This window comes from Cariama cristata, unplaced genomic scaffold (assembly GCF_000690535.1).
Source record: "Cariama cristata isolate BGI_N322 unplaced genomic scaffold, ASM69053v1 scaffold5925, whole genome shotgun sequence".
Classification (NCBI taxonomy): Eukaryota; Metazoa; Chordata; class Aves; order Cariamiformes; family Cariamidae; genus Cariama; species Cariama cristata.
Genome location: NW_009618035.1, coordinates 47102 through 65476, shown reverse-complemented (window position 1 = coordinate 65476; position 18375 = coordinate 47102). Strand labels below are relative to the sequence as shown.

Genomic DNA, 18375 nt, shown 5'->3' with positions numbered 1-18375 from the left:
TTTAAGTGATCATGCAAGTGCTTTTTCGGAAGTATACACTTTTAAATAAACTGCTTTTAATTAACTAACCATATGGTGCTTTAGTGTTTGCAGTAATTTGTATTTGTATATATTTCAAATAGTTATCTAATTATCTAGACCAAAACTTGAATTCTTTGGGAGTGGTTGCAAGAAAAACGTTATTGTCACAATGGCAAAATACAGAAACAAGAGGCAAGAAAATAAGTTTACGTTATGATTACCTTCTGGTCTGCTAAGCACATATCTTCATTAGGTTTCTTTAGCTCCTTTGCCATTTCTAATTCCAATCTTCGCTGTTCCAGTTTACGTTCTTTATTTAATCTTTTTTCATCACGTTTCTCTTGTTTTAACCGCTCGCTCTTTTTCCTTACATAGAATTAAAAGGGCAGACAATAAAACCCACGTATTATACTTAGAACAATCTAAGAATCTGAAAAGCACTACTTACTTAAACTTAGTAATTACCATAGCAATTAAGGAACCTGCATTCAAGTAAAGGGAAGGGGGAAACTACAGAAATAGAACAAAATAATCAGATTTGTGAATGAGCTGGAAGGGACCCATAAGGGTCATCGAGTCCAACTCCCTGCTCCTCACAAGACTACCTAATGCTAAACCATATGACTGACAGCGTCATCCGGATGCTCCTTGAACTCTGACAGGCTTGGTGCCAAGACCACTGCCCTAGGGATCCTGTTCCAGTGACCAACCACCCTCTCAGTGAAGAATGTTTTCCTAATGTCCAACCAATGGTGCAGCTTCATTCCATTTCCCCATGTCCTATCCCTGGTCACCAGAGAGGGGAGACCAGCACCTCTCCCTCTGCTGCCCCTTCTTGAGGAAGATGTAGACTGTGACGAGGACACCCCTCAGCCTTCTCTTCTCCATGCTGAACAAACCAAGTGACCTCAGCTGCTCCTCGTAAGTCTTGACCTTGAGACCCTTCACCACCTTGGTCACCCTCCTCTGGAGACACTCTAATAATTAGTTTGATGTCCTTCTTATATTGAGGACCCCAAAACTGCACACAGTACTGGAGGTGAAGCCACACCAGTGCAGCGTAGAGTGGGACAATCACCCCCCTCAACTGGCTAGCGATGCTGTGCGTGATGCAATCCAGGACATGGTTGGTGCTCTTAGCTGCCAGGACACACTGCTGACTCATATTCAACTTGCCATCAACCCAAACCCCAAGCTCTCTTTCCATGGGGCTGCTCTCCAGTCTCTCATAGCCCAACGTGTATGTATAACCACGTATGTTAAATTTCATACGGCTGGTGATTGCCCACCTCTCTAGTCTGTCCAGATCTCTCTGTAAGGCCTCTCTACCCTTGAGGAAGTCCACAGCTCCTCCTAGTTTAGTATTGTTGGCAAACTTACTTCATGTACATTCAACTCCTGCATCCAGATCATTTATAAAAACATTAAAGAGCCCTGGCCCTAAAATTGAGCCCTAGGGAACCCCACTGCTGACTGGCCGCCAGTCTGATGTAACTTCAGTTACTTTAGCCCTTTGTCAGCCAATTGTTCACCCAACATATTATGCACTTGTCCAGCTGTACGCTGGGCATGTTGTCCAGAAAGATACTGTGAGAGACAGTATCAAAAGCTTTGCCAAAATCAAAAGTGATGCAATCCAGGACATGGTTGGTGCTCTTAGCTGCCAGGACACACTGCTGACTCATATTCAACTTGCCATCAACCCAAACCCCAAGCTCTCTTTCCATGGGGCTGCTCTCCAGTCTCTCATAGCCCAACGTGTATGTATAACCACGTATGTTAAATTTCATACGGCTGGTGATTGCCCACCTCTCTAGTCTGTCCAGATCTCTCTGTAAGGACTCTCTACCCTTGAGGAAGTCCACAGCTCCTCCTAGTTTAGTATTGTTGGCAAACTTACTTCATGTACATTCAACTCCTGCATCCAGATCATTTATAAAAACATTAAAGAGCCCTGGCCCTAAAATTGAGCCCTAGGGAACCCCACTGCTGACTGGCCGCCAGTCTGATGTAACTTCAGTTACTTTAGCCCTTTGTCAGCCAATTGTTCACCCAACATATTATGCACTTGTCCAGCTGTACGCTGGGCATGTTGTCCAGAAAGATACTGTGAGAGACAGTATCAAAAGCTTTGCCAAAATCAAAAAACCCACATCTACTGGCTTCCCTTGGTCATCCAGATGGGTGACCTTGTCACAAAAGGAAACTAAGCTGGTTAAGCGGGACTTTCACCTCATGAACTCATGCTGGCTATGACCAATGACTGCCTTGTCTCTCAAGTCTTTTCCAAGAACTCCCAGAATAATCACCTCCGTAATTTTGCAGGCACTAAAGTGAGACTTGACGGGCCTGTAACTACCACAGTCTTCCTTCTTTCCCTTTTTGAAAATTGGGACAACATTTGCCAGCTTCCAGTCAACTGGGACCTCTCCACATTCCCAAGACCATTGAAAAATCATGGAGAGAGGTCCTGCAATAACATCAGTCAGCTCTTTAAGTACCCTGGGATGAATCCCATCAGGCTCCACAGCCTTATGTGCATCCAGTTGGAGCAGCAACTCTCCAACATGTTCAGAATTGGCAGGGAGTTTATCATGCCCCCAGTCACGGTCTCCCAACACAGGGCTCCAGGGGTTCCAGGGCCCATCACTGGTGTTAAAGACAAAGGCAAAGAAAGCATTAAATGTCTCTGCTTTTTCTACGTCCCTATTTGTGAGGTGACCAACCTCATCAAGTAATGAACCAATGTTTTCTCCGATCCTTCTTTTGCTGTTAACATTATTTGAAAAACCCTTTTCATTGTCCTTTACAGTACTAGCCAGCTTGAGCTCTAATTGAGGTTTGGCTGCGTGGATTTTCTCCCTACAGTGGCAAACAGCATCCTAGTAGTCCTCCCACTTCGCCTGTCCTTGCTTCCAATGTGTATACACTTTCCTCTTTCGCCTAAGTTCTAGAAGAAAATCCCTACTCAGCCTTCTGCCCTGCTTTCTTCATCTCCCACACTTTGAAATTGCCTGTACCTGTCCTCTTAAAAAGTGACCAGCATTCATGGATCCCAATACCTTCAAAATGCAGACTCCCAGAGGACCTTACTAACTAGCTCTCCCCATTTGCAGGGCTGAAGTTTTGCTGGTGGGTTTTCTCCTATCACCAACAATTTGAAACTCAACTACTTTGTGGTCACCGTGACCAAGACAGCCACCAATCACCACTTCATCCACGAGTTCCTCTCTGTTTACAAACAAGAAATCCAGGAGGGCACCTTTTCTAGTCCGCTTGAGAGTTAATCCTGAAATTCTTCCTTGTACTGAAGTATTGTTCAATTCTGATTTGCTTTGGGATGTCAGTTTCATTTAAATTTACAAACATATCTAAGAGAAAAGTTTTAACAATTTCTTTGACAACTAGATGCTGTAATGATGGTTATTTTACTTCAACCTCTTAGCTATCTGTACTTTATTTATAAAACTCTCAGGATACAGATATAAAAAGTGTTTCAGGATATAGAGAAATATAATAAAAAGTAAAATTAAAAAAGTTAGCAATTATGTTTTCACATTGATAGTCCCCCTTAAGAGAACACCAGCGTTAAAACTGAAGACAGTCTCAGGAACAAGATGTAAATTAGTTTATCATGGTCTAATAAAAGTTTCATCAATCATACTGTACAGCTCTGGTTTCATCATCAATGCTATTCCATCATGTACCTTTTTTTAGATCTTTTGTTTTAAACCATCTATAATGCAACATACTACTGTATTATTTCAAACCAATGAAGCTAAAGAAGTTTTAGTTGTTTTAGCTAGTAACATTTCATTTACTGCAGCATAACCTGAATAAGCAGGATGTGGTATTCCTGTAAGAGAGGCTTTTTCTCCAGCTACCTCAGTCATGAACATAAGCAATGTGGTTACAACTGCTTTTCAAGGCAAAGCTAAAGACTTTTCCCTCATTTCCTTCTGCAATCTTCTAATGAAATTGAGACTGGTTATAAGAACAAGTTCTATTACAAAAACACTATCACATTACCTTAATAGCAGGGAAACTTCAGTGTCTTTCATGGGATAGTATAGCTAAGAGTAAAATTTAACTAGTTACAGGCCTGATTAGTCAACTCAATGAAAATATGTGGATGGATTTTGGGTTAGGTTTTGCCAATATGGACTACCAGTGTTTCTTGAATATTTTTTTCCCCTCTAAGTTAAGTATCTAGAGTTCCTTAACTTGTAAGCAAAGTAATAATTTGAATTATGAAAAACATTTCCATTTTGCAGTACTTTAAAAGGAACAGTTTAATTCAGTTGCCCAATACCTAATTTAATAGCACAGAATGTGTATTTAATCTTTAACATTAATCCTCATAATAAGCAAGTGTTACCAGGTTCTTTTGTGATATACTAGATTTATATAAACGAAAGCAGTCACCAGAATAAGCAGCACTCATCCTAAGGAATGGGCAGCTATTTTGAAAACAGTCTTATTTTCAGAAACAGAACAGAACAAAAAATCTAGATGTTTAGACAACCAGCATCAAAAGAAGCCTGAAATTTTGGAAAGTGAAATCAACCAGTTTTTTGTTATCGGCTTAATATCACTGTGCTCAAAAAAGAAAACAAGTTAAATAACTAGACTCAGAGATGGACAAAGTAAAATGACTATACACAAAATGACACATACACATTTAGGACTTTAGGCTTCTCTATCTCTTGGTTCAGAATTTCTGACATATTTTTAGTAAAACAAAACGACAAATGAAGCATCTATTTTCTGTCATGCAGCAGTACTTTCTACTGAAGGAGAAAAAAGTAAAATTAGTAAGGCATAATAATCCTATTTGCTTGGTTTTGTCATGGTCCAAATCTAGAACCATCTACAAAATCCACAAGTTCTAAGAAGCCTGGACTGGAATAAGATGTGTATTTTTACCGCTGCATAAGTATTGAGGAAAACCTGTTCAGCAAGTCTGACAAGTCAGTATGATGAAGTCCTTACTCTTCTACGCGTGAACAATGTGAAGAAGAAAAAATAAAATTTCCTTTCCAGGAAATACTACAGACTCTGAGGTGACTGTGCAATTATTGCCTTCTTGCTCAGAATCCCTGAGAATGTAAGGGACCTCTTGAGATCATCCAGTCCCCATCTCTCCATGTGTGTCCTGTCCCTGTCGTCGTTGCTCCCTCCAGCAGTATCAGCAACAGTAGGTTGCAACTCCACAACCTACCTGGACTATCTCTAACAGTGTTCAACCATCACCCTCAGAGTTAAAAAGTTTTTCTTAAGTTTAAACAGAATTTCCCGTATTTCAATTTGTGCCTGTTGCTTCTTGTCCTGCCACTGCCATGCATACAAATGAAACTATACATACAGTATATATAGTATATGTACTATACAGTACATCAAAGACACTGCTCTTCTACAGATCGCTGCAGAATGAAAGTATGAAAACTTCAAACTTTCAGAGGTTAATACTCACTTCTGCTTTTTTACGTGCTTCCATGGCTTTCATAAGCATCATATGTTGTCTTCTCCTTTCTCGTTCCTATTGAAGCAGGTAAGATTAGAACAAAACTAACCCTCATTTTCAAATCAGTAAAAAAGCTGAGTAACAAATTTAGCATTAATAGACAAGTCACAGTAAATACTAAATATAGGACAAGAATGGCCAAGTCTGTGCATGTTTTAGTTCAGGTTTAGAAAGCAAATACAAGAACAATCAAAAGCAAAAAGGTAAAGCAATGAACATGGAGACAGTGTAAAAAAGAAGCATACAGATTTACTTATGGTCAGTTGTGATGCTCCTTCATAAGCTGGCAGAACAATAAGCATAATGGTTGGCTGGAACAGGTCAGTTACCTTACATCTGCTATTACAGAACTTGCAAACTACTTCTTCAATAGCCAATTCAGTAGAAATTTTCAACTGGTCATTTCCAAACATTGCAAATATTAACATTTTTTTGTAACCAAGTAACAAAGTAACATGATTAATTTTCTCAGCTCTAGATCAGTTTTAATCAAGCTAGTGGTGGCGCATATACATACGCAACGACACTTGCATTTACTGACTCCTGTCCCTCAATAAATTATGTCAGTAACTTCAACTGCATTAAGGAGTTGTATTCTAGAGCATTAAGTATCAGTTTTTTGCCTCAAAAGCTGTAGAGTAAATCTTGGCCCCAGGAAAGGGTATGGGAATTTCATCATCTAAGTCAGTGAGGCTAGGATTACATTCTAATGTTTCACTGGATACTTATAACATTATGTATTTACCGCCGACTGAAAGCTAATTTCCTCAGTACCCTACAAACTTAGGAAAGACATTATCCTCATTTCTAAAATAGGTTAATTCAAATTGTATTTAAAATGTCTGGATTCATTCCCAGTGAATGGGACAAGGCTTGCAAAACTTATCCAAATGACTACCTACTGATTTTGCATTAAGTAATCCCTGATTTTATACAGTAGTCCAATTTCTACTGGGACATCAGTAACATATTTCTGGTTAAAAACCTCATTTATTTATTCCCATGTTCAATTTACACACATGTTCAAGACGTGTCTTTTTTTTCCTTAACAGACAAGACAAGCAGATGTATGCAATGCACTGTGCTGTAAAGCCATGCAGCAGTATGTAATATGACAGCAGCCAGTGCTACATTTTATGCATTGCTATGACAACCATATCACAACCAAATCACAATGCGGTGTTAGATGTACAAAAATAAACATACCCATACCATATCTAGTCTATGCCTCTCCAACTCCTGGTAGAAAGAGTTGGCACAACATTATGAAACAGAAATCACAAAGTCATAAAACCACTTCATAATTCCCCAAAAGACCCCAATACCAAAGCAAAGCAACCAATCATAAGGTGAGAGAAAATTTGTGCAGGAATCAAACCCAGAAATTTAAAAAGGGCGTATTTTGAAGATTCCACCCCCTCCCCGCACCCCCCAGCTTAAGTAGTAGTTCACAATTGGCATTCTGTCTGTTTGCTCAACTGAACGTATACCAACCTGGTGCTTCAGAAGAACAGCTTGCTGCCTTCGCATCTCTTTTTCCTTAAACAAAAGAACAAAAATGTATTTAAAATATCTATCAAAATTTACTTACCAAGTTGCACATTTTTATCACACTAAAACAGCACATCTGAATTAAATTCTTACTTCCCCGCCCTCCCCAAACTGACCACAGAGAAGCATACACAGTATACACGATAGCAAGTCCGTAGAGTTGGGAGTTCCATGTTAAAATACGCCACAAATGCCAAAGCAGTAACAGGAGTACACAGAGAAACAGCGTTTTCCAACTTCGAAGGAGTTCTGTATTCTTGTAGACATACAGCCCAGAAAAGACCACGCTTGTTGAGAAGCAACAAGGTTTTTTAATACAGTGTGGTTAAAAGAATATTGTGCATAATGTTACTGCACGAGATTCTAAGTTATGCAAAGCAAGCATCATGTAAGTAAAACTCATGGTAACAGCACACGAAAAACTACTGTCTCTCTATATCTTCATGTGTGTATGTATGAATGTATGTATGCGTGTGTATGCAACACAAACTTGTGTGTATGCTTCACGTATTTATATAAATATATGTAAACGTTACTCATATCCCATGTCTACAGTTTCATTATCAATGAATATTCTTCCAAATTTACTGCTTTTATACATCAACATATATTACGCACAACATCACAGTTCTTGTTTTTGGAGCTCCTCTAAACTAACCTTTATTCGTTTTTCGGCCTCCAATAATTTGGCATTTGCTGCTTCTTCCTTCTTTTTCTTTTTTGCCTGTGCATGCAAAACAGGTCACACAACAGCATCACCACAACTTGAAAATAATCTGACTAGAAATGAAGCTACATGCCTTTGAAAGTTCAAAACACCATCACACGTCATTTACATTGCAACAGATTTCTTACCCAGTGCAGTTTTCATAATGAATCAATTCACAATTCATCTACTTTTCAAAAATTAAACCAGAATTTCAAATCCCACTCAAAATTGCTTCACCTGGCTCTTATAACTAAGAAAGTAAGTATACACAGAATCAGCAAGACATAAATGGCAAAGAGATTACCATTAATTTTTCCATGAATGGAGACTTGAAAACTAGCAGTCTATCTTTGCCAGTATACTAGCAAACTAGTATAGTATACCGTATATATAAACTTAGTTCGTTCAATCTACTGCACTTCATACAGAGCACAGCATGATACTGCTTTAACATCCTATTATTGCAAACTTGTTTTCTAACAAAGGAATAGTTACGCTGTTAACTTCAGCAAATACAAGAGTATTTGTGTAGAAAGCTGGGAACTCAAGTGAACATCTGCAAGATTTGGGTCGCAGTTAATACAGATTTTACTTCAGAAAAATATTTTAAGACACGTTTTTGAACTGACCTTGGAAAGTCCAGGTTGTTAGAGCTGTTATATTTAGTTACATTCCTAACTGCATGTGTGACTAATAAAATACAATATTCTTTAATGGCAACACAAAAATTTTATCTGAGCCATTATTTTTACCTCTAAAATTTGCTGAGCTCGAAGTTCTTTCTCCATTCTGATTTGCTGGATTCGCTTAATTTTTTCCTACAAGGGGAAGAAAGATATTTCTTTTTAAAAAAACAATACTGAGAAAGTAAATTTACTTTTACATTTAAAAAGATGACCAAGTTTATATATAATACTTTTTGATATCGACTCTCACACCCATTGTAGTCAACTGTCCCCATATAACAGCATATGTTTAGAATTTTTACTAGCATTAGAAGACATGTTATAAATGTTCCTTATGGTACATCCCTGCAGGAACCAACACTTACTTACGCACAGCTGCTCATACTTAAGTTGTCATAGTTTGGGGCTTTTTTAACAGCTTTAGGGGGACCAGATTAATGACAAAGTAAGTATGCTAGCACCATTCAAATTCTAGTTGGCAATGGTGAAGCTATTCAGGAATGACTGAAAATGGGAGCTATGACATGAAAAATGTGATGTTTTGGTGTGATCTCCCTGAATAAGAAATATAGGCTTCTGTCAAACCACGATTTTCTGCCTTGGTTCTAGCAGCCGTTCCGTTCATTATGGTACCATGGGCAACATGGAGACTCGTGAGTACTGTGACACCCAAAGCACATACTCTGTCAGCCAGTAACAGCCACCCACATGCGACCTGGATAATACATTCATGGTTAAGTACACTTGAGTTTCTCCAGATTTTTAAAGCATTCAAGCAATTGATGATGAGTTTGGATGCCTTAGTATGTAGTATAGGGGACTGAGTTTTACACATGTTGAAGAATGAAGTAACAAAAACAATAAACAAAACAGCAGCCACAGGCAGTACAATACATTTCAGCATGTGCCATCATGGTAAGAAAAAAATTATCAAGCTAAGCACTCCACACATGGATGCTGTGTAAACATATTCTAATTTACTCTTTTTCAGGAATCAGTTCCTAAAATCTGAATAAAGTCTTATTACATTGATTTACAAATGCAGTCATTGCAAACTTTGGGATTAGTTCACATTTCCTGTGCCGCACGGGTTTTGCCTGTTAAATAGTAATAACCAAAGCTCATATTTAAAATTTCATTTGAGGGTCTATTATCGCCAAAAAAAGCTGATTGAACTAGTGACTAGGAAGGGACCATTATGAAGAGAACTGTTGCAATACATTCAGCTAGACCTGCTGTAAAGTTTTAACAGCAAACCCAGACCATGGAAAAGCCCTGGACACTGAGATGCCTAAATCAGAAGCCTGAAATGGAGCTCAACACTCTTCTCTGAACAGCAGATGTTTTCCCAACAGTGAGGGTAAAGCCCCATCTGTATGGAAGACATTGCTTTCTTGTGAGCTGGTCTGAGTCTCTAGAATATGGACTACTCTAAAATTTTACTTTCCAGAGAATACATAGTGATGTATATACTTTATTGAAAAACAACTAAAACCAAAACCAAGCCCATAAGAAAAGATAATCTAAAATATTTAACAGAAAAGGAGCAATCACAGAACAGAAAGACATAAAAAATTTCCTGAAGAATAGAGCTCCAACACAAGAGCATCTCATGAAGTCTTACAAACTTCAGGCAAATCTTACCAGCTCCTTAAACTGTTCACAAGTCCAGCATAAGACTACCTTATCCAGCAAATTAATTCAGCAGCCTTCATAGAATCATTTGGGCTGGAAGGGACCTTTAGAGGTCATCTAGTCCAACCCCCCTGCGGTGAGCACGGACATCTCCAACTAGATAAGGTTGCTCAGAGCCCCATCCAGCCTGACCTCGAATGCCTCCAGCGATGGGGCTTCCACCACCTCTCTGGGCAACCTGTTCCAGTGCTTCACCACCCTCCTTGTAAAAAATTTGTTCCTTATGTCAAGTCTAAATCTACCCTCTTTTAGTTTAAAACCATTACCCCTTGTCCTGTCACAGCAGACCCTGCTAAAAAGTCTGTCCCCATCTCTCATATAGGCCTTGTTTATACAGTGTTGAACTTTTATTTTCAACATGTAAAGCTCACAGCATGGACCTTAAGTCTCTATTAACTCCCATTATAAAACAAAAATATACAAAAGTTGCGAGTATGTACTATACTCTGTCAATTCCACAAAGGCTACAGTTAATACAGAACAAACTTTTCAGCACAGATCAAAGAAATATCTCAGAGAAGAAGAAAAGAAGTATTCTACACATCAGAATCATGAAAATTTTATCAGTTTATCTATCAAGAAGGAATATGATCATGATAAGGTCTGGATTTGATGTATTCGTCAATTAAGCAATTCTTGCTCCACATACACCTGAGAATGTAAGGACCACTTAATAAAAGTCTGTGTTAATTGCCTTTCTTTAACAAGTATGGGTTGCCTTGAGAAGTGGAAACTTCGAAGCTCTCACTATCTATAGAAGTTCATAATGGTTGAGGTTGGAAGGGACCTCTGGAGGTCACCTTGTCCAAACCCCCCTGACTCCAGAAGGGTCACCTAGAGCCAGTTACCCAGGACCGTGTCCAGACAGCTGTTGAAGATCTCAAAGGCAGGAGACTCCACAACCTCCCTGGGCCACCTGTTCCAGTTCTCAGTCACCATCATGGTGACAAAGTGTTCCCCGATGTTCAGAGGGAACCTCCCGTGTTTCAGTTTGTGCCTGTTGCCCCTTCACCTGTCGCTGGGCACCCCTGAAAAGAGCCATGCTTCATCCTTTTTGCACCCTACCCCCAGCTGTTTGTACACCTTGGTGAGGTCCCCCTGAGCCGCCTTTTCTCCAGGCTCAACCGTCCCAGCTCTCTCAGTCTTTCCTAGTTTAAGTCATAGATGGTAGAGTGACAACTTCTAACCTACTGTCTACTATATTGAGCACTTGCTTCACTGAAAAACCTAAACAGTTACCAACAGGGGACTATTTGTTAGGTATTCTTGGGATATTTAAGGTAGTCTGCAGTACCACCAATTTTGGTTAACTACTTTAAAAAAAAAAAAAGTATGTTAGATTTTAGTATCTGGATTTCAAATGTGAAAGGCCTTTATATATTCATTGGCTTTTTTAACACCTCAGGGTGCCGCTTACAGGCAAAATAATGAGACATCTCGTTTTCTAGTACTATTTCTAAGTGGTGAGATGATGAGATCATACAAAGACCTTGAGCTGCTGGAGCGATTCCAGAGAAGGGCAACAAAGCTGGTGAAGGGTCTGGAGCACAAGTCTGATGGGGAGCGGCTGAGGGAGCTGAGGGTGTTTGGTCTGGAGAAGGGGAGGCTGAGGGGAGACCTGATCGCTCTCTACAACGATCTGAAAGGAGGGGGTAGCCAGGTGGGGGTCGGTCTCTTCTCCCAAGTAACAGGTGACTGGCTGAGAGGAAATGGCCTCAAGTTGCACCAGGGGAGGCTTAGATTGGATATTAGGAAAAGTTTCTTCACCAAAAGGGATGTCAAGCACTGTAAGAGGCTGCCCAGGGAAGTGGTGGAGCCCCCATCCCTGGAGGCATTTAAAAGATGTGTAAATGTGGTTTAGTCGTGGACTTGGCAGTGTTAGGTTAACAGTTGGACTTGGATGATCTTAAAAGGTCCTTTCCAATCTAAACAATTCTATGATTCTATTACTTCACCCTAATTAATTGTTGTCTGAAATTAAAAAAAAAAACAAACACAAAATAAATCAAATACATAAATGTTTTGGTTTGCTGATTTCTGAATCTGAATGTTAGATATGAAGCTTCTATAGAGATCTAAATGCAGCTTAGCTGTAAAATAAAATTACTCAACAAAACCTAACACAACAGGTTGAAAAGGTGTAACTAGAGCTCAAAAGACATTGCAACTAAATCACCTTTAGAAAAAATACAACTGAACTACAATATAAATGGAAACCAGCCTTGAGACTACAGTGAAGACACTGCACCACTGAAGAAACATTTTCCCTGCAAAAGACTTCAGATTTATCCTGTACGAAAGGCATGAGGAATTTTAAATCAGGAAGTTAATTAAACAAATTAGGAAGCTGATGCACTGAATGCAGTGGAAGTCAAACCTGAAATCCTCTCCTCCCATGTCCAATTTCAAAATTTTACTTAGAGTTGAAAATACACATTACATGACAAAGTAACATATCATGAAAAGCAAATAGAATTTATAGAATTTCATGGAAATGTCAGTAAAAGTTTCTATCACGAATAAAAGGTATTGGTTTTAATAGCAAATGTTCACACTTTCCATCTCCATATATCCCTTGAATTTAAGCCTCTATAAAGACTACTATAAGAATAATATGAACATTGAACATAAAAGTTAATTCAAACAATATTCAGACATTCTTTTTTAAAAATAATTAAATGTACTATCTGTACTATGCATACACACACTAATTCAACAGTAGTACAGGTTGAATTGGCCTACCGAAGTCAACGTCCCCTACTTTTAGGAGTTCTATATACTTATTCTCTGCCACTGTAAGAGGGTAAAAACCTAAAGCAATAATGGTACTGAACACAAAAAATGTCTTTTCACTGAAAACTAAAACACTTGTCCTTTGACTACTACCAGATGCAGTATTTAATTTCTGAACTCTGTAGGAAGTTTCATACCGAACAGAATGAATATAAAAAACCAACCATGCAAATATATTTTTGGATGCAAATTATTTCTTGTTAAAAATTTTCAGATTCCCAACATGCGTAAATTCTCACTAATTTTTAAAATCAGTTGTTAAAAATATTTAAAAGCCTGCTTCCATAAGTAGCTTCATTTGGTAAAGTTTATATGGGCTCACTTTTATTGGAAGTATTTGCTATTACAATATTTAACAATACTTAATGTGTTTAAAAATACGTATTAATTCACTGGCATACTGAGATACAACCCTTCACACACAACCTAAAACCACTGACAGCCAGCCAGAACCACTGAAGAAGCTAATTACATTATTCCAGTATTTATATAAACAGATATAACACTCTTCATTTTCACAGAACCAAAAGAAGGAAGACTGCATCACTGAACTTCAGTAGCAGGATTTTTGATTTCTTACTGTTAGTGGCAAGCAATTACATATGTTGGGTGGCTTGAATTAACACTGGCAAACTTGGGATGTCCTGACAACATGAACAACAACTACAGACACTAGAATTTTAAGTAATATACACTGTGTGCTCTTTAAAACTAGATGTAAAACATTCACTTTGTAATCAGCATACTTAATAATTTACTAAATAATTAAAATACCCCTAATGCAAGAATTCAAAGCATAATTTAAAGACGTTATCGAGCAATCACATGAAGTTTACCTGCTGCTTCATTATCTTTATCTGCTCCTTTTGCTTGCGCTTTTCTTCAGCTGCCATAATAGCTAACAAACAAAAGCAAACAAAAAATATCAGCAGAACATGACAAGAGATAGCTAACTTTTCATTACTACTTTTCAAAATAATCTGTCAGCATGCAGAAATTTCACAAGTAATTCCTACCTTGCTGTTTTTTCGCTTCTTTAGCAGCTCGAGCTTGTTCCTGCTTCTGGAGTTTTCTCAGTAGCTTTATTTGTGCTGCTTGCCTAGCTATTTCTGTTACAAAAAGAAAATATTAAGTTCATAAAAACAGTGCTGTCCAACAGTAAAGATATAGCTTATGTTCCAGACATTTGCAGGAGGTAAAGGTAGAGAAAAGAGTGGATTTGTTTTGCACACATTTATCTTGAGAACATTTTACTATGAATTAACTTCAGTGGCATCTCATGTATCAGTAACTACATCAACAGCGCAAATGAATGCGGATACTTTCAACATAAAAGAAAGCACTATTTTTGGAGGAAAAAATTACCTATTAAGTGATAGCATCAGGTCAATAATGCTGTTTCATTTAAAAACTGATTTCTTCTTTCTTTTTAAAGCAGAAAACATTTGTCTGAGTACTAAATCAACATTTTATTGAGAAAGCATGGAATTCCTGTTTTCCTTCTAGAGTGAGCTCGTGTAATTATCTGGTCCTTTTTTAACAATACAGTAAGAGCACATTCATCTGGGTCACGCTTCTCCTTACTGTGGCTACCTACAGCCAGTCACTCTTCTGCTAATTAGTAACTTCCTGAAGTATTCTACTACTTTAAGTGAGAATGTTTATGAAATTCAGATGAACTGTGCATGGACACACTGACACAGATTTTCTGGAGGTCAAATTCAGCTTGCTATTCAAAGGACTGAGGTCCGGGACCTTTTTCATAGCATTCTGCAGAATACTGTCAGCTTCTTGTGCAATGACCAAGACACAGGCAGACACATGGAAAATCCATGTGTAGATAAGATGATGCTGTAGATAGCAAGGGTAAATATGTACATGACAACAAGGAAACCTTCAGGGACAAGGGGAAACCATGCAGAAGAACAAGTTACACCTTAATCAAAACAGAACCAGTAGCTGGAAATTACAATTTACGTTACAGAGGAGAACTTCACTATGAACTATGGAAAGGCCAACAGATGTAGAGGACCACTTAGTCTGAATTGACACAATCCATGAGGAGGATGTAGTTAATGTTCAGCATGCATCTGAAAAGGACAGCTGGGAAACAAAACACCTATAATGCAAAAAACAGGGATGACAAATCAGACCAGCTGTATTTCCATTCAACTACAATGCGCTGTATCGAGCAAAATTTAAAGGCTGATAAATCGTGCCAAGAAATCAAAAAAGAAATTAGAGAAACGACAATTCTTGGTAGCAAATGACAGTCCAGATGTAATGGACATCCCACGGACACAGCAGAAGTATAATTAAGAACACATGGTGTTGCCAGGTACCAACATTATAGGAATATCAGAATGGGATGTACAGGCAGAAGACCAGCTTTCTTTGCAAAGTGCAGTATCAAGTCACATCACAGAAAAATAATGAATGAAGAGACATCTGTGTAGTCCATTTGGTGGAACTCTAAAGGAAGCTGTACAAAAGCAGTCTTCAAGCATGGAATTACTCACTTCAAGTGAGTAACCTAGAAGCAGTTCAAAAAAAAGTATGCTTGACCAGGTAAACACTGAGCTGCATTTTAAAAAAGAAAAAGGTAGTCCGTATCTGGCTCTTCAGAAAAGGAGGCCATCATAGGAAAATGGTGAGCATGTAAAAAATGAAAAGTTTGTTCAAACAAGAACAGGAAATCCTATGACACACCAAACTTAAGACTTAAAAAGGGTAAAAAATAATTTGAAGAGCACCTTGTAAAGGATGCCTGAGCAAACAGTAAAAGATCTTTACATACATCACAACAGGAAGCCAGAAATGCAATCAGTGGGACGTAACAGTAAACAAGACAGAAAAAAGAGCCTTAGAAAAAAAGGTTACTGAATTCCTTGTGCCAGTCTGCTGCTAAAGATGTCAGGTAGATTCCTCTACTCAGTGTGCTGTCTACAGCAGCAGGTCAGAAGACCTAGACGAGTTACAAGTACAAAAGAATATAAAAGAAAAGAATATAAAAGAATATAAAAGAAGTATTAGATCAAGAAAGTAAGTCAGATGTTAACAGATGACCAGGATGGGACAAAGCAAGCTGAGAAATCTGAAGAAAACACTTAACATGAAACCATAGAGACACTGGTCTGGTTGTTGACCATATTATTAACAACTGTTACTGTGTCACAGGACTGGCGACTCTCATCAACAAAAAAAAAGGGCTCCAGTACAAGTCTTGGAAACCACAGGTCAGTTAGTCTGATCTTCCTTTTCTCTTGAGGTTGTAGAGTCTTATGGTACATACTATGTCTTATATATACTTACTTGACCACGTTATAAAATACCATCACTTCAGACAGTTGGCATGGCTTCTACGAAGGGAAATTCTGCCTAATTTCAGGTTTCAATGAAAGCGTCAGTAACATGGGGCTAAAGAGAATCTAACAGACATAATGTATTTGGAATTTCAGAAAGTATTTGACTAGGTTCTAAGTCAAACATTACTAATACAACTAAGCTGTTTTGTCATTGAAGGAAAGCTTCACAGACTGAAAACTCTTTAAATTATAGCAGGTGAAGAAGGGCAGAGATCAGCAGTCACCATTTGTGATGAAGAAGAGTTAGTAGAGGGTTTCTCCACAAATCAATATTAGAACCAGCTTTATTTAGTATCTCTTTTCATCAATGAAACCTGTAAAGGGGACTGGCAAAGTTAAATCCCAAAATGTGAAGATGATATTAAGCATTCTGGAAAATCCAAGGCTGTGCTGATAGCAAGGAACTGTGGAAAAGCCCTGCAAAACAGTGGGCAAAGGTAGCAGAGGAGCTTCATCATAGATAGATGTAAGCTAATACACCTAGAAAAGAAATACTGAAATCAGAGGACACGTAAGGGGATCAAAGGGATGGAACAACTACCACCTTAGAAAATACTAAATATACTTGTGCTCTTCAGTTTGGAGAGAAGACGACAAAGGACAGAGAGGATCAAGGTCTGCAAAGTCATCATGGTGGTGGATAACATAAATTGGAGGACCATTATTCTCCAAACCCCACAACAACGGAACTAGGGAACACCTGCTACCAGCAACAGAAGATCATTTTTTTAAAAATTAAAATGGTCCAGTAGTTTGCAGACTTCTGGAACTTGTTGCCGCAGGAGGCTGGTAGGGCAAACATTGTCAGGAAGCTGAAAAACTCAAAAGAACAGGCTAATTCATGGGCAACCGTTCCATAAACAGAGAACAAATGGAGCAAGAAAAAAAATGTACTCTACAACATCACTCATAAAACACCTCAGGATGCCACAGTGCACGTATGAGGAAATAAACGGACCATGCTTTCACATGCTTTCTCTAAGCAGCATCTCCTATGGCCACTACTAGAGACAGAGCTCTGTGCCAGATCAACACCTGGGCTGAGCCACTGAGACGTTTTTTATGTCCTTGTGAGGGGAAAAAAGCAGCAAGGTAGATATGAACATATGTAACATCAAATATACATTCTGAATCTTCTTGTATATATAGACCATATATTTTTGTTCATTTTATTAAATGCTGCAGTCTGTGGTGAGAAAATAGACATGGCAGAGCGCTCCTAAATTCTCCCTCCCAATCCCTTACAATGACCAATATAGGGAAAGGGAAGATACAAAGTGAAAGGGAAGATACAAAGTGAAGCAAAATGGCTTAGTTACTAGGGCTTATCTTTTCCCATTGAGAAGACTTCTGGAATCAGTTACTGTGTCTCAACAACAAATACACAGACTCTCAGCAAATGCTAGGATGCCTCAGCAATTGACACTTACAGTTTCCTAATTCTCAGACCAAACAAAAGGTGGTGGTCACCTTAACACACAAGTAAAATAGCTGTGCAACACTACAAGACATACCAGGTACTAAGGTATTTCTAGAAATGCCTTCTCTCTGCCCAATTGTCCAAAGCATTACCGTTGCGTACCTTAAATATATCTATATAGAACAGCACTCTTTGCAGGCAACAAGGCAAAAAGATGAAAAGAATCGCACCAAGGCAGATATTACAGGCACATGGACTGTTAGCAAGGACATTGCAAAATACAAGGTAGTTAACCAAACATGTCCACAGTCAGCACATCAAAAAACAGTTAAATCTTACGCTAAAAGAAACATCCTGACTCCTGGGCTGTAAGTATTTTTCATACTGGATTAGATGCATTCACAGAATCCCAGACTGGTGGGGGTTGGAAGGGACCTCTGGAGATCCCCCAGTCCAACGCCCTGCCAAAGCAGGGTCACCTACACCAAGTTGTACGGGAACACGTCCAGGTGGGTTTTGAGTATCTCCAGAGAAGCAGACTCCACAGCCTCTCTGGGCAGCCTGTTCCAGTGCTCTGCCACCCTCAAAGTACAGAAGTTCTTCCTTATGAT

The 18375-nt window shown here is 38.7% G+C and overlaps 1 protein-coding gene across 1 annotated transcript in view; it reads right to left on the bottom strand.

Moving 5' to 3' along the window:
• The window catches only part of LOC104162057 (bromodomain adjacent to zinc finger domain protein 2B-like), an 84956-nt gene that overhangs the window by 22840 nt on the left and 43741 nt on the right, over nucleotides 1–18375 (bottom strand). Inside the window, 7 exon segments of the mRNA XM_009700697.1 lie at nucleotides 243–380; nucleotides 5495–5560; nucleotides 7040–7084; nucleotides 7755–7820; nucleotides 8558–8623; nucleotides 13816–13877; nucleotides 13996–14088. Coding sequence (XP_009698999.1) covers nucleotides 243–380; nucleotides 5495–5560; nucleotides 7040–7084; nucleotides 7755–7820; nucleotides 8558–8623; nucleotides 13816–13877; nucleotides 13996–14088 — 536 coding nt within the window.